At 44.4% G+C, this 26,481-nt stretch overlaps 1 protein-coding gene across 3 annotated transcripts; it reads left to right on the forward strand.

Annotated features, from left to right (window-relative positions):
• Window positions 1-125: 125 nt before the first annotated feature.
• On the forward strand, window positions 126-15,729 carry CDK1 (cyclin dependent kinase 1). 3 transcript variants are annotated; one of them, XM_063406094.1, is made up of 8 exons: window positions 126-263; window positions 7,647-7,696; window positions 9,093-9,249; window positions 10,263-10,386; window positions 10,767-10,937; window positions 11,498-11,661; window positions 11,793-11,934; window positions 14,952-15,729. In XM_063406094.1, the coding sequence occupies exons 2-8, from the start codon at window positions 7,660-7,662 to the stop codon at window positions 15,063-15,065; spliced, it is 909 nt and encodes a 302-aa protein (XP_063262164.1). In that variant the 5' UTR covers window positions 126-263; window positions 7,647-7,659; the 3' UTR covers window positions 15,066-15,729. The 3 variants fall into 3 exon arrangements, with proteins under 3 accessions (XP_063262164.1, XP_063262163.1, XP_063262165.1); XM_063406093.1 differs by lacking the exon at window positions 126-263 and adding an exon at window positions 6,690-6,817 and having other exon boundaries at window positions 14,952-15,727; XM_063406095.1 differs by lacking the exon at window positions 126-263 and adding an exon at window positions 6,829-6,843.
• Window positions 15,730-26,481: the final 10,752 nt, after the last annotated feature.

Below are 26,481 nucleotides of genomic sequence, written 5' to 3' on the forward strand. Positions count from 1 at the left end.
CAGAGGCAGCGCTGGGCGCCCGCGGGCTCCGCACGGCCCTTCTGGCTGGTTCTCCGGAGTCAGCAGTGCCACAGGTGCCGCGGAGTCACTGTAACGCAAATGCAGAAGCGCTGGCAGGTGAGCGGCGGCGGGAGCGCGGCATCGGGGCCGCAGCTGCGGGAATCATCAGCCGATACCCCCTGAGAACCAGCCTCAGCCTCCGGGGGCAGTGCCCATTTTCCTCCCTCCCCCAGCACAAGAAGAGGGCTGTGCAAACCTCACAGGTGAGATTCCACGGTGAGCGAACCAGAAATTAGCTCTGCTCGCAGTTTTTCTCCGTTTAAAAAATGTTTTAATCAATCTCATTAAAACGTGTTTTATCACAGCACAAAATTGGGGAAGTATTGTAAAAGCAATTAAGATTACTTTAGTTTTGACTTAAATTACTTTATCTTATCGTTACTTCTCACAAGGCTGTCCTGGTGCATCAATCCCTTTTCTTGTTTTAATTAGAACCCGTTTGTAGTGGTGAAACACAACAAATGCTATTAAGCAATAATTTACCTAGAAATATTGGTGATAACAGCTTAATGCAGTTAGCTGTCCTACCGTGGCCTTAGTGCTGTAGGTGCAATTTCCCAAACACGTACCCAGCTGCATAAACTGACTATGGGTGTTTATACATCTTTGGATACTGTGTAATTAATTGCTTGTCACTCCCTCTCTCGTGTAAACTTTTTTCTTTGTATACAGAGCCAAATAAAAATATTTAACCAAAGACCTTGGCTGTGTCTCACATGGAGAAGGTGATTCCCCAGAATGTTTTTATCCCTCTTGTTTTTGGATGTGACTCATTTCCTCAGCCCACTTGGAGAGCTGGGAGCCAGAGGAGATGGGGGAAAAGGATCAGGAGCTCCTTGTTGGCTAAAAGCAGGCGTGAGGCAGGGCTGGTCATGTTCACTGAAGGGCAGTGGCAATCAGCACTTCTGGGGCTGGGTCACACACCGTTTTTATAAAATTCATGTACCACACCATCACTGCACACCATCTTTCATCACTCTTCAGGAAGGACAATTAGAGAGCCTTAAATTGAATTGCAGATTGAAAAAGAAAATGACACCTTAAGGGGAAAAAAATGGTTTACTTGAAATGAAAAGTGGTTTTAAAGTCTACTCATACAATTGCTAGAAGGAGGAATATTTAAACAAAACCAAGCATGATGTGTACATGTAAATCCATATTTCCACAGGCTTATAAACATCGCTTGTCTCATCTACACTCTCACCTGGAGGAGTACAGCTTTTTTTTTTTTTTTTTTTTTTTTTTTTGGCAGCTGGTATGGTACCTGGAGGGAAGGAAAAGTTGACTTCCCTTACTTCAGGAGAGGTTTCAGGTCAGGCTTCCCTGACAGAGGTTTGGAATTTAAATGTGCTGTTTGCAGTGCATTTGATCTGATCGAGCTAAGTAATGGGTGGTTGTTGTAAGATGAAAAAGGATCAACAGATAAAACCTGAGGTAAACTGGGGAAAAAAAAGGAGTATTATGTGTTGAAACAGCCATTCCAGGACAGAGATTTTTAATGTCACTGTCTCCAAGTGAGGAATGTTGCTGATTGTGTGACGCTGCTGCCGCAGACAGGGCCCAACATTTGTGCAGAGCCTCGGGGAATGGGGTTTGTGCCTTGTTCCCTGGAGGGGTGTGCTGCTCTCCAGCCCTCCACACCCACCCCAAAACCTGCCCCTCCAGCCACCAGGCACTGCGTGCCTGCATCCAGGCCAGGGGAGCTCCACGTGTCACCTTGACTGCACCTCCTCTGCTCTCGTGCACCCAAACAGAAGTTAAAAAGGTATTTATGGGGTTATACCATTTTAATTCTTGAATTGTAAGCTAAGTGAAATGCAAAAACTCAAATCAGGAACCAGCCACCTGACCTGGGGTCAGGAGTGAAAGCTTTGCCCAGCTGAAGTTAATGGGAGTTTTGCCAAAGACTTTGGTGGAGCCTGGCTTTTTGCTCAGATGCTCCAAAGAAACAAAAAGCACTTTTTTTCCCTCTGCCCCAGGTTTGATACATATATGCTGTTCACCTTTCTCATTTCATACAGTTATTAAAATAAAATCCAGATTGGACATTTGTAGGTATTTCTCTAAAGGTTTATATGAAACCAGCTGTGATGACAGGACAGTGACAGTGACAGTGGAGCATTCCCTACTGTGGGAAAGGAGTTTGGCAAAGTCAGAGCTGGGGGAAGATCTCAGCCCAGCAGTCCCAGGTTTCAGCCCCTGGAGGCCACCCCAAAAAGCTCAGCAGGGACTCTGTGCACCCCTCTGCTCCCTCCCACAAGGTCCCCACACTCTCCCCTCCTCTTTGCGTGCTGTGAGGTTCATTGTAAAACTTTTGCTGATTTTCAGCTGAGTTTTCCTCCAGGAAGGTACAAAACCATGAATATCCAGTGACCATGAATAACCAGTTCTTCTATGTACAGTATCTCCTTATTTGAAATGAAGGGATGGTTTATATTTTTATTGGCATAATATCAATATTTGGGATACTCAGGTAAAGTGGTTTAGTGCAGGTTACAAAAACCCCTTTAAAATAATTTGAACCTAAACTGAAGTACTTTTAAGTGCATTTAAAATATTTATATTAATGCTGTGAGGAGACACTGGCAATTTAATTATTTTTTCTAAGCAGCTTCCATCCTTTTGTTTTATTTTCAAACAGTTCTCAGGAGCTTTTTGTTTTCTGGCATCCTATCAAAATGCTAATGCAGAAGGAGAGCAGTAGAGAAGTTCTCCATGTTTCATGACAGTGGGAACTGTCCTGCAAAATGAGAGATTTAACAGGTTAAATGTATGATCTGAGATATGCATTAGAGATATTATCCCTCTAATGTTATCTTGCATTCCCAAGTGGCAGTACATCTCTCCTACTGTACTTTTGCTTTTGTCATGTTAACAAAATAATCTTTGAGTTTTAATAAATGTGAAAAGAAGCCAGTCAATGTTTGTATTTATCTGCTTTCGAGCACAGTGAACACAACCTATCTTAGATGCTCTCATTAGTATTCACAAACCAGTTGACCTTTTTAGTCCCATCATTATGTAGAAAACAGAATACACTTTTTCTCTTCCTTACAGTGAGGTCATTGTTGAGGAGAATATGATTAATATACGAAAGACAAGCCGATATTGACTCTTGCAGCTGCCCTGTGCTCAGCAGAAAAGGAGCTGTTCAGAGCATTGCCCTGAGTTCCCAGCCATGAGTACAACTCCAATGCCATAATCCCAGCTCAGCATTGTCGGGCTGATCCCGTGGGCCTTGCACAAGCAGCGCTGCAGTTCAGGCAAGTGGAAATCTGGGATGCCAAAGAGGTTTTAACACATATGCCCCTTGGTCATTCATAGAAATAAAATGTAATTAACATTGTGTTGTCAAGGTAGACCGAGATTATTTTGCTATTTGCCTTGGAGTTTTCCCTCAGTTCTGCATTTCACTGGGTTTTGCTGTAAAGGGGAGCAGCAGTCCCAGGGATTCCCACATGCATCCGTCTGTGACTCAGTTGTCAGCAGGCTCACTGCTGCTGCTCCTTCAAGCAGAATAGTAAATCCCTTCAAACACAAAAGTCACTGCAAATGTACTTGCATCATTAGCTCCTGCCACATCCAAAGCAATGATTGACCAAGATAAGCACTGTCCAGCCAGAAAGGAGATGTGGTTTATATCCTAAGGATACACAGACAACAAGAGGGAGGGAAATGCAAGGTAACTGTCAGGCTGATGTTTGACAGATTAATGCCATGTCAAATCTATACCTACACGAACTTGGCCTCCTAAGCGAGGTAGAGAGGGCACAGGCTGAGGGCAAGGCAGCCTCTGCTGCTCCCAGAGGAAACCACAGCTCACAACCTCACTCTCCATGGCTCTGAGGTGTTGGCAGGGCCATCAGCCCACCCAGCATGGAGAGCACAGCTCAGTCCCTGGGCTGCTTACCCGAGAAAGCCAGCACAGCCTGGCCCTGAGGCACAGGGGCTGACACAAGGCAGGAGCAGTGATGCTGGGCTTTGAGTGCAACAGCTATCAGACGGATCTCAAAGCCATCCCCCTTCCAGATCTTTTCTAAAGGTATCAGAAAAAGCTACACTTGTCACCTTAGATGTTGACCAATGACCTCAGATCACAGTGCTGTGTGCAGCTGGCTCATGGAGAATCCCCTCACATGTGAAACAAGTGGAGTTCTTCACAAGAGAGAGCTGCTCTTTAAGCAGCTTTCCTTCTGGTGCCTCCTGGTCCTTCCCACTCAAAGCCCATGACACAATGGGGTGTATGGAAAACGATATATTCTCAAAGAGTTTGAAAATTCAGCAGCACTCTGAGAATGAACAGTTGGTGTCCAGCAGGAAGGGCAGTCTGAGCCCAGCCAAGGCTTTATATTAAATGTGTATATTTAAACTAAAGCTAGAAAAAAAGACCCCACTTTCAAGAAAATTCAGATCAGTGTATTCAGTTATTTCAGACAGTATATTTTATATATAATAGCTCTATATTTTAATATAACTTGTTATAATTTATAGTATGGAATAATTATGATACCACCACCAACTGCTGTAAATTAACTAGGGTTACCATATGTCTGAGACTTCCAAGACATGCTTTCTTTTCCTCTGAAGGGAAAGTTGGACTTTGGCCACCTACCTAGGCAAGGACTAGTCCAGCAGCAGTAGCCCCAGCCTCTTGCTGCCCATGGAAAACAATTCCCCCAAAGCTGCTGAGCACATGGACAGTGCTACCAGGGCAGAGCCAGGCCTGAGGAATGTGTCCCCCACTCTGAGTTGTGCAGCTGATCCACGGGCATTACTGTGCCCAGACTATCCTGGCTGCTTTGGACTCGTTACATGCACAGGGTAGAAATTCTCTGTCACTGTGCAGGGCAGAGCACATCAGGCTCTTTTCCTGTGAATTGCACAAGATGTGAGGCCGTGTTCCCATATGGAATTTCCCAGACACACAAAAGCCTTGTTCTAGGCAGGTAAATCCCCAGCAAGTGGTGGGAATGCAGGATTCAAAGTAAACAGAGAGCTGCGAGCATGTGCACCATATGCTGCCAAATTCCCCAGGAGGGAGGGGAAAGTGGAGGGGCTTTACCCCTGAAACACACTCAGGGGAGGAGTTGGACAGGCTGCCTCCCGCCTTGGCCGTGGGGTAGGGATGAGAAGAAGGAGGTGTACCAGTCCTGCCTCCTGGAATCACTGTCCCAAAGAAATGCTTTAAGGGAGAAGCTGCATGTTTTTGTTCGCAGCACCCTGTCCTGCTTACATTTGAGACATGCAGCAAAGCCATCCTTCAAGAATGTTGTAAACCAGTTCACTGAAGTAATTTAAAAAGGCAATAACATCATCAGTGTGGAGTGGTGCCCGTGTCTCACCCCTGCAGAGACTGCAGGATTCCATGGGATCCACAGTGGAACTGTCCTGCAGGGGAAAGTCTTGTAAAACTAGAAACGCATGACCTTTGCTAATCTATTTAGTGTTTCAGTTTCTCAGTAACAAAAATTGTTTGGAGTAGTATTTTCCCAGGTTTTTTGTTAACTGGTGTACTGTAGTACCACTTTCCTGGGTAGCAGTGGAGGAGGCTGCAGCTGGCAGGGCCCACAGGTGCCTCTCTCATTACATCCCCCAGCCTGCTTTCAGAAGCTGGGATAGCACAGGGACTAATCTTTCCTAATCTGGGAGGAGGGATGCTGAACTTTAATTTGCCCACAGATACATGCCCCAGCTTCTGGGGAATTAAGTTACCCGATGACCTTTTATTAAGGCCTTAAAGGCAGCTCCCAAGGCCACAGCAGCACTCCCCGGATCAGCACCCATGCAGCCAGAAATAATGAATTCATGCTCTGGCCGGCCATGGCATCCAAATCCAACAGACTTGATTAAAAGGAGAAGCTGCAGCCAACGCCTAGCCCGGTCCAAACACATTATACGATTATACTCCTCAAACCATGCCAACAGCCCAAAGTGCTGTTCCAGTGGTACCCAGGTCCAGTGAAGAGAGACAAAGCTGATCAAGCAACTGGAGCATCTCTGGAGGAGGAAAGGCAGAAGGAGCCGGGGCTGTTCAGCCTGGAGCAGAGACAGCAGAGAGGGAACATCCCTGTCTGAGAGAGGGCTCGGAGCAGGGACCAGCAATGGCACAACAGAATGGGCACGAACTAATGCCCGGGAGTCCCACCAGAACACGAGGAAGAACTTCACTGTGCGGTGACCGAGCGCTGGGAGAGATTGTGCAAGAGAGGATGTGGAGTCTTTGGAATATCTGTAGATATTCCAGAACCGTCTGGGCATGACCCTATGCCATATGCTCTGGGACGGCCCTGCATGAGCAGAGAGGTGGGACCAGGTGACCTAAGGGTGTCCCTTGCAGCCTGACCCGTTCCGTGATTCCGGGGTCCCGGCCACTCCGCCCAGTGCCGCCGTCCCAGCGCCCCCGTGTCACCGGTTCCGGGCTGCGCGGAACGACCCGCCCGCCCTGCCAGCCTGCCCCACTCGCGCCGTCCGCGAACCAAGGGGACGCCCGCTGCATCCTCAGCTTGCCGCGCCCGGCCACGCAGCCATTTGTGTACTTCTCCCCCTCGCGCAGCCGAAAGCCGCCCTTGGGGCCTCGCTTTGGCGCGGAGCGCGCTGATTGGCCGCTTTGAACGGGCCCGGCGCGGCGCCATTGGCGGAGCGCGGCGGGCGGCCGGTTCGAATGCGCGGCGGCCCCGCCCCCGGCTCGCGCGGCGCTGCGGACGTGCCTGTGCGGCGGCGGCGGCTCGTGCGGCGCGCGCGCGCAGCGGCTCCGCAGGTGAGGGGCGCGCGGCGGGGCCGTTGGTGCGCGCGGGCGCGTGAGGGGCAGGGGCGAGCCGGGGGGAACCGGGGAGAGGGTGCGCGCTCCCGAGCCCGTGCGGGGTCCGGCCCGTGCGCGCTCCCGAGCCCGTGCGGGGTCCGGCCCGTGCGCGCTCCCGAGCCCGTGCGGGGTCCGGCCCGTGCGGGGTGCGCGCTCGGCGGCCCGTGCGGGGCAGGGGCAGGGGCTGGGTTGCACCGAGCGGGGCCTGCGCGGCTGGCAGCCTCCCGGAGCCGGAGGTGACTCGGTTCTGCTCGGTGCCCGTGACCCCCCCGGAGCTGGTGCTGGTCCGGAGCAGCGGGGGAGGTGTGGGGTGCCAGCCCCGGCCGCTGCTTGCGCGTCCCGCTCCGCGGGCTGTGCGGGGCTCTCCCCAGTGGCACTCCGGGCCGGTGTTCCTGGCTTGGCGAGCACCCGGTGCCCGCATTTTTACATGGTGGTATTCCTGTCCGTTTCGAGCTCATTCCTCCGGAGTGAGTAGTTAGGTAAAAATGTTGAGTAGGGTGCATTATTTTCAGTTCCCTGGAGGAGCTTTCTTCAAAGATTTTTTTTTTCCCTCCTTGGAATCCTTGCCCACTCGTACTTTGGGGTGTAGTTTTCCTAGCTGGAATTCTGAATAAATATATTCTGTGTTTTTGCTGATGAGAACATTAACGTGTATCACATTACATCTTAAATACGTGAGGCAGAACTCGCTTCTAAAAGACTTGGCATAGGTTCAGTGACTTGTCTGTGTTCAAAGCAGCAACTGTTCACCGTCATTATCTTTATTCTTTTTCCTGTCCATTTCAAGGATAACCACAGCAATGGATGATTACACGAAAATCGAGAAGATTGGGGAAGGTAAGTATGGGGAACAGTGAGCTTTTAACTGCTCCACAGTTTGAGCTATAAAGTGTCCCAGAAGCTCTGTGCGCTGTGCCTGTTACAGGAGTCACTGAGATTCAACCAAATGGCTAAATAATGGCTAAATAAGCCTGTGGCTTAATTACTCTGGTAGTTATCCATATCTGTAAAAGCTTTCAGCCTGCCCCCTTTTTTTTGAAAGTGACATGGTCTCTTTAAAACAATGACCAGTGTTGAAACGTGTCTGCCTTCATTTTGATGGCTAATGCTGTAACATCCCTCCAAAGGGGAGAAAAAATACATTTTAAGTCCTGACACCAGCCTACACTTTAGGAAGCTCTCCCTTTTCTCTGAGTATGAACTTAGCAGTTGCCCCTGAAGTTGTGCAATGTGCTGTTTTGCTTGGAGCTGCTGGTAGGGAGTAGTATTTTCTGGATTCTGCTCTGATTGTATATGGGCAGTGTGGGTGTCAAGGGAAAGCAAGATGGTAAAGCTCTGTGGAGAAGGGAATTTTTAACAATTACACTGAGGCACTGAGAAGATGGCTTCAATGCAGATGTTAGTCACAACCCCCCGTTAGTGGAAATGCAGCCTGTGTTAACTGTAAAAGTCAGTTGTTTTATAACACATAACACAAGGCTCTAGCCTTATGTAGATTTGAGAAGTTGGAGTACATTGCTCTGAGGCAATAGCAAGAGGTGTGCTTGGATCTTGCAACAAAGCTTTGTAACCAAAGCCTCCTGAATCTTTCTGAAATAAACTACTTGGGGCTTCATGTGAGGGATTAATGTTACAAGATGGGTAAAAACAGAAGACTTAAACTGTCTTGGTTTGAGGGTTCTCCTTCTGTGAACCCTGATGATTAAGATGGATTGATTTGAGATTTATTATTGGTTCCAGTTTCAGCTCCTGCTGAGACCCACGGCTCTAGCCTCTCTCCTGCACTGAGGGTTGTGCCAGAGGTATTTCTACAGCTCACACCTATGGCTGGATCTCAGGCTGCAGAAGGAGCACTACTTCCATTTGCAGCTAAACCTTTAGCATTCTAATGTGATGTATCAATGGCAACATCATAATCCTTTATGATGAGCTTGCCTGCAAGTCAGTCAACTTGAAACTCAAATAGTGTCTAATTTTATAAGTACATTTCCCAAATATTCACCTTTCACACTTAGCCTTCTAAGTACCCTGTCCTAACAGATGCTACACTTCATGGGTGGCATGCTTTAAACAAACAGAAATATTGCTCAGTCCAGCTCCACAGCTAAGTAGTAGTTTGTGATGTAAACCACTGCTCCATTTGTAAGGACCTTGTCTACGTTAGCAGCTCGTGTTTGCAATAACTTACCTGAAGCCAGTACTCCTATATTTGTTTCACTGTCTTTTTGTTCAGGTACCTATGGTGTTGTGTATAAAGGTCGGCACAAAACCACAGGCCAAGTGGTTGCAATGAAGAAAATACGTCTAGAAAGTGAGGAGGAAGGTGTTCCAAGTACTGCTATCCGAGAAATTTCTTTATTAAAAGAGCTGAATCATCCCAATATAGTCTGGTATGCATATACTGGTATTTAGCTAAACTCTTGGAAGGGCACTAGCTCCCATCACATCATAAGTTATTTTTCCACGCGTGAGGTGAGAAGGCCTCTGCTTTGCAACAAATAGTTTAAATTCCATATTTATGCCAGTTTTCTAATTAAGCCTTCCTCATGCCACCTCTTTTTGTTCCAGGAATCTAACAAATTTTTGTTAATTTAGAAATTTCTGTAAATTCCTTTCAGAGAGGTTATTGTGAGACTGGAGGCAGCATACCTCATGAAAACTGGCTGAAGCTGTTCAGGCAGTCTCAGAAGTCTCTTTACCACCTTGGAATAGACCATTTGACCTAAGTGTTCTGATGTTCCTCCTGCTGCTCTGTAGCAGGAATTTGGATGTGTTTTGATGCTGTCATAGCTGGCACACCTGAGCTATGAGTGAAACTTGCATCAGTGACTATTTGACATGTAAAAATGATTGCAGCTGTTGCCTTCAGTGCAAAATATTGTTTGCTCTTTGGTGCAGCAAAATACTTGATCTTTAAAGTGCCTTAAAACTGGCCAAGTTGCAGCCAGGTAGTGTCTCAATGTACGTATGCTTGGCTTCAGGAGTCCCTACACTCTAAGGATGAAATACTTTAACTGTATTCAAATCCTGTGTCTATTTGATTCTGATTAAATCTTGGCTTAAACCCTCCCAGTAATTCAAGCTCTGCTGTGACAGGCCAGCTTCAGAGAAGCTAGGCACCAACACCCACAGGTGGAGATTTTTAACAGCAATTTTTTCTTCAGATTCCTGTGTCTGATTTGAGAGAATATAAGTTTAAGAGGAAGCATACAGGCTTTTATTTCACTCAATATTATTTCAGTTACACTTGATTTTCCAGGTGACAGTAGAACTCACTAGGTAGTTGAAGACTTTTAAGACTTCCATAATATGACCCTGGAAATATCAGCTTGTATCCCTGTTGAGACAGGAAATGGGAGTTCATGCATTTTGCAGTGGTAGTAATTGTATACTCAATTTTTAGTCTTCAGGATGTCCTCATGCAGGATTCAAGGCTGTATCTTGTTTTTGAATTCCTTTCCATGGATCTCAAGAAATATTTGGATAGTATTCCATCTGGCCAGTATTTGGAGCGTTCACGTGTTAAGGTAATGAGGACAATTTCTTAACCTGAGAGGGAATTTAATTTAAAGATGACCTACTAAGCCATCAGCAGCTCTTATTTTCAGTATAATAAACTCCTTGAGGAGAAATGAAAGATTAAATAAGCAGCTGTAGATAATACGGTGAATGTGGGCTTTGCTTTCAAATGCCACTTGAAAGTCTTTTAATTGAGATTAAACTGCCTTAAACTAATCTTCAGAATTAATTTGTGTCGCTTTTTGATTGATATTAACTCAATATCTGCAATGCTTTGGGTCTGTATTTTCTGCTGCTGTGGGGAGAGCTAATGAAGGGAGCACCTTTGTGTTGCAGGACACTGCCATGTACTAAAGATAACTCTTTCCTCCCACCTTATGCTTTCTAGAGTTACCTGTACCAAATTTTGCAAGGGATTGTCTTCTGCCACTCAAGAAGAGTCCTGCACAGAGACTTGAAACCTCAGAATCTCCTGATCGATGACAAGGGGGTGATTAAACTGGCAGACTTCGGATTGGCCCGAGCCTTTGGGATTCCAGTGCGAGTCTACACTCACGAAGTGAGTTGGGACATACTTGTGGTGGCTTGGATAGTGCACACTTGCTTCCTGCTGAGGACTGATTCTGAAACAGCTAAAAAAGAATGTTATTTCAAGTTTTTTCAAGCCATAAGCTAACAAAACTATCAAAAAGTTATGTTTTGTTTTCCAAAGCAGTTTTCCGCCTCTCTGAGTGTGGTTCCAGTCTAAGGTTCCAAAGTGTTTATGAATCCCACTCACAGTGAGTCAGATGGACTCAGACTTGTTGCTCACTGTCTCATAAAGACATTTTTGCTTTGCAAGGCATTTGGGTTTAAGGGGTTTTGTGGCTGGGTGCCAAAGGATTCCTGATCTTAGAGAAGTCGTGCAGGCAGCTGTTTTTCTTGAAGTAGAAGCTACTGCAATGGAGTTGGTTTGTCTACAAATGAAGTTTGAAACTAGTATTACACTTTCACTAAAACTTCTAGTACTGGCTATTTTTAGCAAAAACCTGTAAGTGCTGGTCAATAACCAATGAGCCATTGTTCTTGCAGTCAGTTAAAGGAGCTGATTCCCCAAACTCAACCTTTGCTTGTTCCCAGGTGGTGACACTGTGGTACAGGTCTCCAGAGGTGCTGCTGGGATCTGCTCGTTACTCCACTCCTGTGGACATCTGGAGCATAGGGACCATATTTGCTGAGTTGGCAACTAAAAAGCCACTTTTCCATGGGGATTCAGAGATTGACCAGATCTTCAGAATCTTCAGGTATGTAAGGCTGAACCTTTCCTTGCTTCCTGTGTGGCACCGCACAACAGCTGTGTGGTGTAATGAAAAGTGTAATAGCACATAACAGATTACAGACTAAACTGCTTAATATTTTGCTTACGCTTGCACAGGGCTTTAGGGACCCCCAACAATGAGGTATGGCCTGAGGTGGAATCCCTGCAAGACTACAAAAACACATTCCCAAAATGGAAACCTGTCAGCCTTGAAACACACGTCAAAAACTTGGATAAAGATGGACTTGATCTGCTGGCTGTAAGTAGGCTGTCCTAAACTGCTGATTAAGAAACTGAGTGGGCTGTTTGAAACACTTGAGAATACACAAAGCTTTACTGAACAGTCCTGACTAGAAGGAAAATGTGGAGGTCTTCAAGCTATCAGCAGTGGTATGAGACTTCATTCTTGTGGAACTGACACCTTGTGTGACATCCACTCCTTTCACAAGTAATAGCAGACTATTTTTCACATGAAGCAGTTATGCCTCAGCTTTTTAATAATAATAAGCCAGGTACAACTTGAGAGTGAGGATGAGTCTTTATAAAGAGGTTTAAGTGAAGCCTTCTGCCCATAAAGTAGCTGTCACCTTTCTGCTGCCAGCACCAGTTGTGATGTGGCTGTATGACTGCCAAGCCAGCTGGAAATGTTTATTTTATGGTAGCATGTGGATAAATCTTGGTGGGCTCATCTTGGTTAAACTTTCATGGGTCTTCAATGAATAAACAAGGATAGAAACAGCTGAATGTATTGATGAGCTGAGACAAGAAACTAGAAGTTCAAGTCTGTCCGTAGTGTCTCTCAATTGCCCTTAAATTTTGAGTTAAATGTTTTTGCCTGTGGTGCATTAACTTTTAATTAGTGTCTTTTGTGTCTAGTGTGAGTTTCTTTTGGTTCTGTGGCCAGGCAGTTAAACTACCCCACCAGGCTTTTAATTGGCCAGCTCTTCATCAGTCTTTTCCATTCAGTGCTCTTCCAGCTCACGTGCTGCCACTGTGGGCTAACTTAGGTCACGTTTTAGGTGACTCCTCGATGTGCTGGGGTTTAATAACTGACCTGGGTTGTTGTAAAGCTGCATTTGCACAGTGCACACCCAGATTTGGGCTGTGGGTTGGGTGCTGTGTGTGTGTCAGGACAGGCTGACCCTTGAGAGCCCCCTTGCACAGCAGTACCCTGCACCTGCCTCAGGGCTCTGAGCAGTCACCAAGCAGCCCATTACCCCTGTGGTAAAGTGGCAGAATGCTCTGAACCAAGCAGTGTTACCCAAAATGCCCAAAGGATCACAGGTACTCACAGTTACCCCAAATGCCCAAAGGATCACAGGTACTCACAGCTTTTCTTGAGGGACAGAGCCCCAGTTCACACTGACAGCCTGAACATTTGTTGTTCTGGATAGCTCTGAACCTCGCAGCACAGTTGTCTTACAGAGATAAGACCCCTGACAGCATCTTAAATAAATCAGTTTGAAATAGAATTGTTGTTGACTGTATTTACAAACTAAAATCAATGGAACTGGCAGGAGAATCTTGTTGGAATAGCTGTATGGAAAGGACCTGCCAAGGGCTCATCTGAGCTTAGGTGGGGCTTCACTGTTTGAAGCCAGTGGTTGGGGCTGCTGCTACTAAAGGCAAAAAAAAAGTACTAGTTCTTCATGATGTTAACAGAACTCTAGTCTCAAAGCATATTAAATTCTCTAAAGTCTTGTACAGTTCTGCCTTAATCAGTGTTGACATTTTAGTTTCCTGTTAGTGCCTGCTGACAGTGGTATTCCTGACTGGAATCCCTTTAAGTTTCCTATGGCACTTTTAAGCCTTTTAAACCCGTAATATAACTTTAAAGGCAACAAAACTGAATAGTTCCTTCTAGAGCACAAGCTCAGATACGTCAGTGAAACTGTTTTAATGTTGATTTTTTTTTTCTGTATACTGTTGCAGATGAAATCTGTATGTAAAGGAGCTGTCTCTGAAAATGTCTTAACACAAAGATGTGTAATTCAAATTGCACAAGTGAGGCTGTGAGTGTAAGACCCTCATAAGCTAAATGACTTCTATGGCCAGCATTTCAAAGCACTTGATGGCTGTCCTAAAAACTTTGAATTATCAGGACAGTAGGTGCCAGGAAAAACCAGTGGTGCAGACTGCTCAGAGACGTTTCCTTCACTTACCCATTGATTGTGGTGCTGTAGTCTCAGTGTCACAGCATCCCTTTTTCAGAGAAATTTCCCTCTTTGAGTCAATTTTGAGAGAACCTTTGATATCAGAATTAACTACAGGACACTGTTCTGGGTACAGGTAAAATTGGCCAGGCAAGGTTAGATCGAGAGGCAGCGTTGCATTTGGCAGGAGTTCAGAGAATATAAATGCAAATTCAGTGGTTTAAATCGACTTGGAAGACTCCCTGTAGAATGAAGTGTAAAGATAGTTAAATGTCAGGACTGAATACTGGGCAGAGTAATACTGGTTAAGTTTTGTTCTGGAAGACAGATTTGTTATGCAGACAGGGGAGAGGCAGCTGGGGGAATCCTGATTACTTGAATTTGAAATGCTCTGTTCTGTTTTGCTCATTTTGGGTCTAGTACAGACTGCTGAATGCTTCCTTCCTTTTTTGACCCCTCGTATGATATAAGCTATAGATACCTTTTTTAATGGCTAAAGAAATTTTTTTCCTGGTTTAAAAACTTTTGGGGGTTATTTTAATGGCTGTGACATCCCCTCTTTTTGCTCTTACCACCTTTATTGAGGTATTCCAGTAAAGTATTTTATTGCAAAGAGACTCCAGTTTTAACTGTTTTCTTGAGTTCTACCTGTTTATTGACTACTTTCCAATTTGGATTTTGAAACTGAGTGAGCATTCTCTTATTTTAATTGTAAAGTCACCAACCTGAGCAGAAACAATTTGACATCTCTTTGTTCAATGTCAGTAACAAAGCAAGTGTAAGACCTCTTGTCCTTGGAATCATTTTGGGCTATAACAGCCTAAAGCTTTTGAATTTCCCTCAGTAAGAAGCTGACAGTGATTGCTGCTTGGTGCCTGGTTCTGGATTTAGCTCAGTGGATGTGGTACCCAGACACAGGCAAGGGCTTGGTTATTGAACAGGATTCTTCATTTTCTGAGATTCTGACTTGTAGGGGAAATAACCAGGAGAGCACAGAACAAAGGGGGAAATGTCTTTATAGGTACTTTTTTATTATTGTTATTATGTGTAAATATCTATCTATTTAACATGATTTTAGCTCATATTTCCTGAGGAAGTAAATGTGTTTCTTTTTTTCTTCCAGAAAATGTTAATTTATGATCCTGCAAAAAGGATTTCTGGCAAAATGGCCTTGAACCATCCATATTTTGATGACTTGGACAAATCCACTCTTCCTGCTAATCTGATTAAGAAATAGACCCTTGGACTAAATCATCCAGAGTGAAATAATTGTGATTACTTTTACTCTCCAGTCTGTAATTTCTATGTCTGTCTTTTTGCTCTTAAGATTGGCTGTATTCAGTTTGTTTTTGTTTAAGTGTTATCTAAATGTAAATATTAACCTGTTAGTGCTGAGTTAAATACAATGCAAATATTGCTGCAATTAATGCAGCCAACTTTCTATAAATAAAGCTTTAACCTCAGTGAAGGACTGAATTTATTTCCATGGCTGCTCTACTGAAGGACTTTTGTTTTCTTTGGAATGCACTGGAAAGGTTCCACTTGGCTAAAAAAGCTGCTAACCCAAACTTCTGAATGGTTGTTCCTGATACGAGAGGAAATTCTCAGGTTTGGGATGTTTCAGTGTCATGGCAGTTACAATTTTACTTGAGCATGGCAGTGGATGTGCCAAAGGACATCAGCTGTGAGAGATGCTGAAGAACAGCAACTTTAAAAAGTGTAGATTGTCGAACTGATGTTAAGTTTGAGTTTTTGAAAGTAGCTGCAAATCATTATTTGAGAAAAGTCCCTTGCTCTGTGTTTTTATCTTGGAGGCCCAAGAATTTACCAAGGTGTTGGCATGTGAAGTTCTAGGAATTGTAATCATAAACTGAGATGCCACATGGCTACAGACTTTACCACAATTAAAGCAGAAGCTTTTTAAAGCTCCCTGGCATTTAACTGAACAGGTGAAAGCGTTGTCAAAAGTTCAAATAAAATTGAAACGTGTACTAATAACAGATAGTGTGTTAGTTTTCAGTTGCTGCCTGCATTCTTGGCCTTCAGACACATCAGTGGGGTGAGGTGTACGTGTGGTTTTATTGGCTCCAGGCACTGCAGTGCTCCTTTCCTTGCTGGTTAGGGGCTGAGGCTTGCAGCACAGTGGGGAGCAGCACTGAAAGTGCTTCAGTTTCTAAATCAGGTGTGTGACACTGATCTGAACCCTGTCCCCAGTGAGGTTTGCAGGAGCCCTGGATACAGCTGCTGCCTCAGGACACTAAAAGCAGTGGAGGTGATGCCTCCATCCATCAGCTGTTTGTGTTCATGAGTAACTGAGAGTGTTAGAGCTGGCTTTGGTTAACAAGCAGCGTGGGGAGAGAAATGCTGCTTGGGGTGTTACCAGTGTTCTCTGCAAGGTGCTTCTTAATCTCCACAAACACTGGAGCCTTGGCTTAATGGACTCATTTGATAGCAGAGCACTGAGGTTTTTGGAATCATACAGTTAAGTTACCCAATTGAAGGCAGTGGGGAGAAGATTGTGATGGCTGACTCCTTTCTGTTAACACCAGTGGAAGGATTCAGTTTCAAGACAAAGTAGGGACCTAATTTGTCTCCATTTGCATGTGGTAACTTGATACAGGCTTTACAGGCCAAGGGATTTGTAATTGCTGCTGCTAATTGGTTACCTTGGTGTAGAAAAAGAGGGGAACCTGCCAGTAACAGCATTAAAAATCAGAAGCTAGTGCATAGACTGGGTTCTGTGTGTGGAAAATACTTCAGCTGGGCAAACTAAATATTTTGTTGCTTGCAATACTGATAAGCCTTATTTTTGTTGTGTGAGTAACTGGTGTCTGTCTCAGTTGAATGTGATAGGGGGAATGTTTTAGCCTATCTTAACTAACATTTTTAAGTACTAAAATTTCCAAAGAGAGCTTTTCAAACAATTCACTCCAAGTCTGCAATCTTTCTTGTTTAGCCAGGCACTGTAACAGCTGCTGTGACACCACTGTAGCTCTGAAAGAGCCATTATAGTGCTCCCAGTGAAGCAGGGGAACACAATCCTGCCTACCTGTGCCTCAGGTGAGATCAGGTGCTGAGTATCACACTGAGACACCTCACTCACTGTCACAGCTCCACTGTTATCAACAAGGAACGTTATCAGTGAGACAAATCACTTCCCTTATGGAAAATAACATCACCTGCTTGGTAACTGCCCTGCTGCCTGCACCCACCATGTGGGAGGTTTGTGATGTTCAGGCTTTGGCACCTAAAACTCGATTTTATTCCAGTGAAAACTGGCTGTGCCCTGCACTTTGGGGATTCAACCCACTGTGGGTGATAATCAGCAGAGCTATTTATTGATACCTATTGCAGTAGCTTTTTTCTGAATGTTTTAAGAATTGGGGACAAAAATATTTAAAAGCAATGTGCTCTTCTTTAAAATTAAGTTGCATTAGTCTTGCCTCTGGTACTATGGCTGCTCAGTATCTTGTTTTCTATTAGAGCACAAGTAAACCCCAGCTGAAGATGATAAACAACTTGGTGTCTGTCTTGCTTGTCCTCCATACCATTAAAAAGTAGGTGAAAAAGTTTTGTCTATACAAGAATAGGACTTTACCCAGGATTAAACTGGGGTTTTGGCAGTGGTTTGGGGTTTTTTTTAAGTTGCCAAGTGTTAGCGGGCTGCTGAAGTGTGAGGTAGGTGTAAGTTTTATATTGATGCAGAGGGGGTGGGAAATGTTCTGGCTGGAGTCAGAAAGAAGACACGTATTCATTCTGATTGCATTTGCTACACTTAAAATTTCTTAAAATTACAGCAAAAGCCTGGGAACCTGTTCCCATGCTGGTATCTGGGGTTACTTCTGAAGCCAGGTTTGAACAGCACTATTTCCTTCTTGCCCACAGACCGGCACAAAGGCTCAGCACTACCACTGGCTCTGATTTGATTTTATATCAGGTTTGTAAAGACTGAGTGGAAATAAGGAAACACTGATATATAGGCCCTATTTTCATTAAGCCTGACTATTTATTCTCCACCAAGCTCCTTGCCTTATTTTCTGACAAGCTGCATCAATTTATGGAGTAATCTAAGAATTTCCCATTGCTTTGACCACCAGCTGCTCTGGTTTACATCTGCTGCATCAATGGCTCATTCCAGGTAATGGCTTTTGATTTTGTTCCCACTGTACTCCTGTATAAAGCATTGTCTCCTCATGTGTAAATGTCAGCGGGGTACTGGGTGTTCTCTGTTGTTGGGCATATTTTACTTCAGCCTGGCTGTTTCAATATGTTCTTGTTGTGTTTGAATCAATAGCAGGCTATTGATGCTGCTGCTAACAGATTAATTGAGTGATCTCAAACATGTATCTCCCGTACAGGTGGCTGGCTGCCTTTAATGGAGGAATTGGAGGTGAGAGCTGGTCTCTGCAAATTGCTGAAGTGACAGGCATTATGCCCCGGGGAATAATTAGTGGCTTTACAGGAATAGTTATAGTCAGTTCTTTGAATTTAATGAAAATCTTTCTGCTGACCTCTGAAGGGTTTAGATTAGACTGTTGGGAGGGGATTTTTTAAAAAAATATTTTCCCCCAGCTATTTTAAGTGACAACCAATTGAATTCTTAAGAAAGCCTGCACACAACTCACCAAATACCTGGGCAAATGCAAGGCAAAGTGTTTGACTGAGAGCCTAAAGCAGGGATCTGGGTGATTTCCACCATGGATCCTTGGGCCTCAGGAATGTGTTTTTCCATGACAGCTTGGACTTGCTTAGCAAGGCCCATGGGCCCTTCTAACCCATGAGGGGCTAAAAGAGCTTCCCTCTTTTTCATTTGCTCATCTACTGCTTTCCTTTGCACAAGACACATTAGCTATCACCTTTCCTGCCAGCTGTTGGTCTTCCAGAAGAAGGTGGGGTTTTTTTGTGTAAAAAAGGAGAGATTTTGTGCCTGTATCATTAACAGTCCTCATTGCCCTTTCCAACCACCCTTCAGTGCTGTTTTTCTCCTCTCTTATCTATTGCCTTAAGAGGCATCAGAGATGGACTTGGGGCCATTCCCCTTGACAGTGATGAGAGGAAGAACATCACAGCCTGGCCAAGGGCTGGCCCTGCATGTCTTCCAAAGGGGACTGAAGACAACGAGGAGGGTTATTCAACACCTGAGGGGATCCCATCTTCCCTCTTTTATATGAGAGGAGGGTTCTAAAATGCTCCCTGTTGGTGGCATGGGGGATGAAAGCACAGGTCAGTCCTTTTCCCCCTCTAGGTTCTCTGAACAGCTTCCTGGGGGCCAGGCAGCCCTTCAGACCCCTGTGGGCATCAGGAAGGATTTAATAGTAAAAGGCAGGCAGGGAAATTACTGTGTCTCTCAGTGTCCCTCGTGGTGGGAGCTGCCTTTGGTGTCCCCCACAGGATCTCAACCTTTCTTGTGTTATCTCAGAACTCAGTGTGAGCCAGTCCTTGACTTTCTGTGCCTCATTCCAACCCTCTGCCATGTAAGCTGTGGACAGCAGTGTAAATATTTCACAGCTCTTTGCTGAACCGTGTTTGATTTGGGCTCTGAGCATATAACATCTTGTATAACAAATGGGCCTGAGCCCTGTCAATTTGTCTCCCACAATGCAGATATGTTTCTGAAATGTCCATTAACTCACAGGCTGCAAGAAAGGAGGGGGGGGGCTCCCTTCTCTTAGATTTGTCTTGATCTTTTTTTATTTTAAAACTATCATCTGAGGATGAGGAATTACAACTTCTATTAATTACCTCATCCAGCTCAGAATCTCTTCCTGAGGTGTACTGGAGCTACTGAATTCCCGGGAAGCTACTCAGCATCCTTTGGTGACAGGCAAAAGGATAAAAAGAAGAACCAAAACAGTGCAGAACATATAAAATTGGGTAAGATGAGTAAGAAAGCTTAAATTATTTTGTGTTTCTATAAGGAAAAAAGTATTTTTTAAAAGTTGTCAGAGAAATTATAATGAATAGCAAAATAACATTTAAAAGACTTCAGGAAAGTTTAATTCTTTTTTTTTTTTTTTTTTTTTAATCTCATGGTGTAAATCTGGTACTTTCCCCTAGATCAGTTATTAAATAAATTGTATTTTCTTTCTTAGTATTTGGGCTTAATATATACATGCATGAAAATAAAAACAATGGAACTGTAGCAAAGATTATTTCTGAAGAGCTGCAACAAGACATGTAAAGTCCTGATGTGTATTTGGGCTAAAAGTTCCATTTTCTCATTATTCCTGGAGTTCGTGTTGCCTCTCCCTTGGCCACGCGGTGTCACTCTGGCACCTCGGTACTGGCAGCCAGGCAGGGGGCAGGGAAGAGCAGAAAAACTCTCTCAGACTCTCCTGGCTCCATGAAAAATTGAAGGGTATTTATTTTCTGGTAGGCAGCCAGGCTGAAAATAATATCTGAATTGAAAGCCTTTCATGAAACATCTGGGCAGTTAAATTTTGCAAACTTCAAAGATGTCCAGTACCGTACTGACATACTGATTTCTCTCTTTAGTGAAAAATCACTTAGGCTAATGCACAAAAGCCCCTGTAAAAACCATTTCATGCTGAAATTAATGATCAAAATGACTATGCTTAATAAAGCAGCTATCACAGGAGTGCCAGTCAATATAGTTAAACTACAACAGGCTCGTGATCAGTCTCTCAAATCGCTATCAATTTCCCACAGTGGCCAGTTTGCAGTGGATTTTTTGAGGTCTGCATGCTTAATCTCCTGATTTTCCATTTTGGATTTGATACGTGTGTGCAAAATTGTGCCTGTGGTTTTGTTTTGCAGTCTGTCACTTTTAAGTACCTTTCTTAAGCTTGATTAGATTCTCTGCTGGTAAATAACAGTGATAATAAAAATAATAGAGTCACATTTATAGCAGCTGAGAATCTGGTCCTCAGCACTGACTTCAAATATAAGGTCTTATTTTTACTTGTTGATACGTGTTCTCCTAAATGCAAAAGCTAAAAGCAGAACTATGTCAAATCCTTCCTGGATGACTCCATCTGCTCTTAGAGCCATGGGATTATACAGTCACATGCCTGGTAAAATTCACCCCAGTGCTGGTATATGAAGCATTAGGATTTTCTTCTCTCCTCTCAGTGTACAGAGTGATGTGCAGCTAAATAACCACCATAAGTTTACACAAATAATTCTGTCCACTGAGATGCATGAGGCAGAAATGCAAGTGCTAATGTGTAGGAGCTGTACTTTGATAGTTATTCTTGGAAATGAAAAAACACATTAATAATTTCCCAGTTCTCATTCAAGTGTTCATTATATAGTCTAGGTAAAATTGCATTTTACACATAGTAAAAGATCATAAATAAATGTAAATACACAGCAGGTGTCCCTCTCCTCTGCCATGCAGACCTGTCAGAGTACTTGTTCTGATAAGTAGGGAAAAATACTAAAGCAGCTGCTTTACACTGAAGCAACTTTCAAAGAGAAGTGAAAATCATACATTACATACCCCTCTCCATAAGTAACATTAATTTTGTAGACAGAGATTGAGCACAAAGAAAAAGAAAGTCTTCAGCAGAATCTGTCCTTGACTTAACTCTGAGAGTCCCCATGTGTCACTGTTCAACCCTGGAAACCCCAGCCAGGGGCTGACTCTGGGATTTAATTTTCACTGCACAGCTCCAGCACCCCAGACCAGAAGCCAGGCTGTGCTCCTTTGCACCAGGAATGCTAAAACCTCATGTCCAGGAGGTTCAGGATGGCTACTGCCATGCACTATTAAAACTAGACTTGGTCCCCTTGAAGTAGAAAAAAAAAATAGAGAAATAAGGTAGAGTTTAATTTGCTCTCATGTCAGTAAGAATAAAAAAAAAATAGCTCTGACATTATGGTTTGCTGCAGTGAAAAAATTATACATAGCATTTTATTCATCTATGTAAAATAATTTTTCATGTAATGTTTTCTTAGTTAAGAATAACCCTGACTTAGACAAGTTTATGGATAACAAAAAGCAGTGCTTGTCCAGGTTTTCCCTCCTTTAAGCTTTGAACAAGTATCAACTGTTTTAATTAGCTCTCAACACCTTTATATTGTCATCTGAGCTGGGAGTACTCTGCATACATGTAACAGTTACTTTACACAGGAAGCATTTGCAAAGCAAATTATTGTGTTTGACAGTCTCTCAGCAGCCAAGCAGCATTTAAAAAGGGCTTTGCTTTGGTTCCAATGCTTGTTTGATTTGATTTCTTTAATTCTTAGGATAGGAGTAAATGGCCTTAAAATCCATTTGGTATTTTGAAATATGGAGAGTATCTCCAGCTGGTGAAACCAGCAGGCTCAGCGGATGGACCTTCGTGTCTAGGGACAATGGACATAGCTGGGAATTTGAACTTTGGTGTTTCTGGCACCATTTCTGCAATGAGTTTTGTGTGAATGTGGCTGTTTGTCTGGGAGAAGCTAAAGTGAAGTTGCAGGCTCTGGGCCTTCCATTTGTAGATGTCACATGCCAATTTTCCTCCTGAATGTGATTATTATATTTACAACACAACACTCGGCTGAAACTTCAAGAAAACTGGAGACTGGTGTAACCTCCAGCAGAGAGCAAAATAAACACATTCCTGCAGAGTGTTTCTCCATGGCCAGACTCAAATTTCACATCAAACAAATCTAGCAAGTGACAGGTCACAACACATGCCTTTAAAATACCAGAGGAAGGAGAGCTTCTTCAGCAGCAACCAGATAAACAAAACCAAACCCTCAAATTCTGAACAGCCTCAGAGCATGTTAAGGGCATACCCCAGGCAGGTTTTAGTTCAGCAGCCATCCCAGAACCAGCACTGGTTATTCTGCAGTCATTCCTTGTGTTAGGACAGGGATTGTCCTGCTGTCTGGATCTTAAGCCCTATACTGAAAGTATTCTGTTACCTCAGGTCTCCTGGGGAAAAAACCAACCAAACAAACCAAAACTAACATGCCACTGCATTACAATTGTGGCTTGCTAAGACTGAGGAGGAGCACATGACAAGGAATAAGCTTACAGGCTACCTTGATTTACCAAAGGCAGGGTCAAATGGAAAGGTTATTCTGGGACATGACATTACCCTCAAGCAGCTGGCCTATACTAGGTGTTACGTGCTGTTAGCCTATGGCAAATGAAAGCTAATCCAAGTTTAGTTCTTACAGAAAACATACTTTAAAAAACACCCAAGAACCAGCCTGGTCTAAGTAACTGAGCATTCAGAATGTTCCCTGACCAGCAGGAAAGTTTCTCACCATCTGGCCCTCCATTTTCAAAGTGACAGGCTCAAAGCATTTGCCATGATTTTGACACTGCGTGACTTTGCCATTTTAATAAATTGGCTTCCAAATGAAAGATTTTTCTATTCAGTGAATTCTCCTATAAGGACCCAGAAAGACTTTCACTTATTGAGGAGTTCAAGTCAGCTTTTCAGATTTCACCCTTGGGACTGGGGAACAAGAGCATGGGACTCACACAGAAGAGTTTCAGGCTGTGGGAGTTATATGCAAGCTAGAGAACTGCCAGAGTCATAAAGATTTGTCATTAAAGTAAATGAAGGTTTATTATTATTACTTTATTGTTACTATTTTAATAATTTCTGGCTATAAAATTATGAGCTATGTGATCTCAATTGGCCCCATAAGACTTTCTGACCAGATAAATGAGTTAAAGTGAGACATCAATACTGGAGGCTTAATTACCTGTGGCTACATGGGATTATCAGTGTGTCTGCTCTAATTTTAAAAGCTCCTTGTTTCAGAGAAGTGGTCACAGCACCAAGCCTGACAGAGCTCAAGAAGCATTTGGATAATACTCTTGGGTACATGGTGTGATTCTTGGGGATGGTGCTGTGCAGGGCCACGAGTTGGACTCAATGACCCTGGTGCATCCCTTCCAGCTCAGCATATTCTGGGATTCTGTGATTTCAGTCTCCAGGCCTCACAGAGGGACTGTGAGATTACAGCCCCACTGTTATAGGAACCAGCTGTACTCGACTGTGGCTTGTCAGCCTGGATCTGCTGGAAGAACACCACCACGGCCTTGTGCAAAGCACCTCCACAAATTCCCCAGCCCCACACCAGCCCCCTGCGAGGGCCCAGAGGGAGGGCAGGAGGCTTGGCTGAGCTGTCCCCGTCTGTGTGCAGGGCCTGGTCCCCCAGAGCTCTCTGTTGGTGGGAGCAGGTGGATCCCAGGGCAGCGCTGGGCTCGGGAGCTCACTGCCCCATGAGCAAACGGGGGCTGGCAGGAGCAGGGGAAGGGAACAGACCCACATCTGTTTTACAAAACACCCATCCCTTTCCTGGCAGGAGGCATCTCCCCTGCAGCAGGTAAGATGACAGCACTAGGAGTGCTTACCTGGGCCACAGAAAGGATTGGCAGAGCATCCCCAAGAGCCTCATCATGCTGAAGAAAACAGCTCCAGAGACTCACAGAGGGACACATCCAAAGCACCCGGGTATCCCCAGTAATTCCTTCATGCATTCAGTCACAGGCACCTATTCCCTACAAACCCACAGGCTGTGCCAAATGCAGTGTGAATGACATGGGCAGGTACAGCATCAAAGAAAGGCTTCTCCAAGGAAGGGGTGAACCTCACCTCTGAGGGAGGTCAGGGGGTACACAGAGGAGTGTTGGCCTTCTGTTGTGAGGAGGACAGAAACACTGAAACACTGAAATCTTTCCTCAGGCCTTGCTGCCTGATGGAACCAAGGAAGAAAGGCTACATTTGAACAGTTTCGGGGAAATTTCAGCTGCAGACTGGAAGTGAGGCAGCAGCACAAACAAAAGGATTAAACACCACTCTTTCTCTCATGATCAGCAGAATTCTCTTACCTTTCTTCCTCAAGATCCTCTGAGGAGATGATCTCTTTGAGATCCAAGTTCCAAATTTCAGACACGACTGTAGCAGATTACTCCACAACAGAAGAATATACCAAAGCTCATGAGTAGGTTTACCTAGATTTCACTATGATGTGGGAATATTTCTCATTAAAACTCTTTTCCTTCCAAAATGAAAGAAAGAAGGCATTATTGCACTCAGTAGAACACAATTTCAGCAGAAAAAGATGGATATGACAATTAAAACCTATGCTAAACTTAGTATGTTAAAGCCCAGGGGAGGAGGAAGAGGAGGGGAAGGGCTGCAAATGCTTCTGGGGAACAGGAGGGCTATAAAAGCTGAAGGAGCAGCAGAGGGGCTCCTTCAGAGTTTGTTGCTGGAGGGCAAGAGAAGAGCTCAGAGCTAAAGGAAGTAGAAGGTAAACTGCTTCACACTTCTTGGGCTTAAATGGATTTTTTCTTCTATTATGTACAAAGTGTAAACTGGAAAAGGAGATTTTTATCTTCCAAAACCTATAGGAACCCTTGGCATAAAATCTCCTATCCCGTGGCACTTCAGTGGTTGCCCGCTCTTAGCAGTTTAGGTCTGTGTTTGTTTAACCTGTGTGTTTGCTTGTAGACTGAACTCAGGGTTCCTTAGAGCTCCTTCTGTCCAGTTCTGGCATGCAGGACTTCAGCTGGCTATAAACCTCCTTCTGCTGGTTTCACTGGGGTTGGCTTGTCCTAGTTCATGACACTGGTAAGAAAATAGTTGTAAATTCATTTCTGGACTTCAGTCACTGCTCCCTGCTGCTATACTACACTATTGTGCTAAAGAGAGAGGTGTTTAATTAAGGAATAAGTAGTAAAACATCTAGTAACTGTAGGGATGAGCTGCCATGTGGGATATCTTGACCACAAATCCCAGCTGGTTGCTAATAGCAGGGCAAATGCTTTGCTCAAAGCTGTAAGAGGGAGTTGTTGCAGCTTTATCCAGTGAGTGAGGACAAGTGGGTGTGGGGCTCTGTGCAGCTGATACTTCCAATTAACTTCCACAGAGTACTTTTCTATTACTTTTTTGCTTTTCAGGGAGGTAGTCCACCTACTTCAAAGAGGTGTCGTGGTGGCAAATTAATTAATCTTAGTAATATGCTTTTATAGCACTGACTGCTCTACATGGAAAAGTTCATGATCAGCTACTGCTGTTGCTTGAATCAGGCTTCCAACAGCCCATTCAGACTTTAATTTACCCTCTTAAGATGTTGTAATGCATTTTTTGTTTGGCACGTTTTCCTCTTCTCCTGGCAATCCTCAAAGCCCTTACAAGAAGCAGGTAAAATATCCCAAAACAGGAAGGGAGCCTCCTGTTTCTGAGGGAACATGATGCTCTTTCACAAGCAGGCACTCAGCTCTGTTCTAGCTAGCGTGCAAAGGCAGATCTGGTCTGAGGCAGGCTCCAATCCTTACAATTCAGCAGAAAGCAGAGCCTAGAGGAAGCCATCTGTGCAGGTGGCACTCATCCAGAGGGAAGGGTGGGAAGGGTGTCCTGAAGACTCACCTGTGGCCCTGCCCAGTGAGTTGCTCCAGTGCTTCCCTGCAGCTGGAGGTCAGAGGGTGATGGCACAAGGGGCAGGACCTGGAGCTGAGTGTGTGCATGAGGCTTGCAAAGACCCTTCTCAGCTGAGGTGAATGCAGGTGAATCCACTCATGGGGATGATTCTGCATCTAATAACAAGGCCTGGTTTCTCCTCCTGTTTCCTCCCATGAACACTTCAGCCTCCTTTAAATATTCTTTTCCTTTTTCTTCCTACCAGTCCAAAAGGCAGTAAATGTCACAGTACTACCAAGTATGCTGAACAGGATG

The sequence above is a fragment of the Prinia subflava genome, chromosome 9, assembly GCF_021018805.1.
Source record: "Prinia subflava isolate CZ2003 ecotype Zambia chromosome 9, Cam_Psub_1.2, whole genome shotgun sequence".
Classification (NCBI taxonomy): Eukaryota; Metazoa; Chordata; class Aves; order Passeriformes; family Cisticolidae; genus Prinia; species Prinia subflava.

What these genes read in the sequence shown, in the direction of transcription:
- CDK1 (XM_063406094.1), top strand. Translation starts at nt 7,660, where the DNA reads ATGGATGATTACACGAAAATCGAGAAGATTGGGGAAG. An exon ending in TGGAGCGTTCACGTGTTAAG is followed by an intron (nt 10,387 to 10,766) that starts GTAATGAGGACA and finishes TATGCTTTCTAG; the next exon opens with AGTTACCTGTACCAAATTTT. An exon ending in TGCGAGTCTACACTCACGAA is followed by an intron (nt 10,938 to 11,497) that starts GTGAGTTGGGAC and finishes GCTTGTTCCCAG; the next exon opens with GTGGTGACACTGTGGTACAG.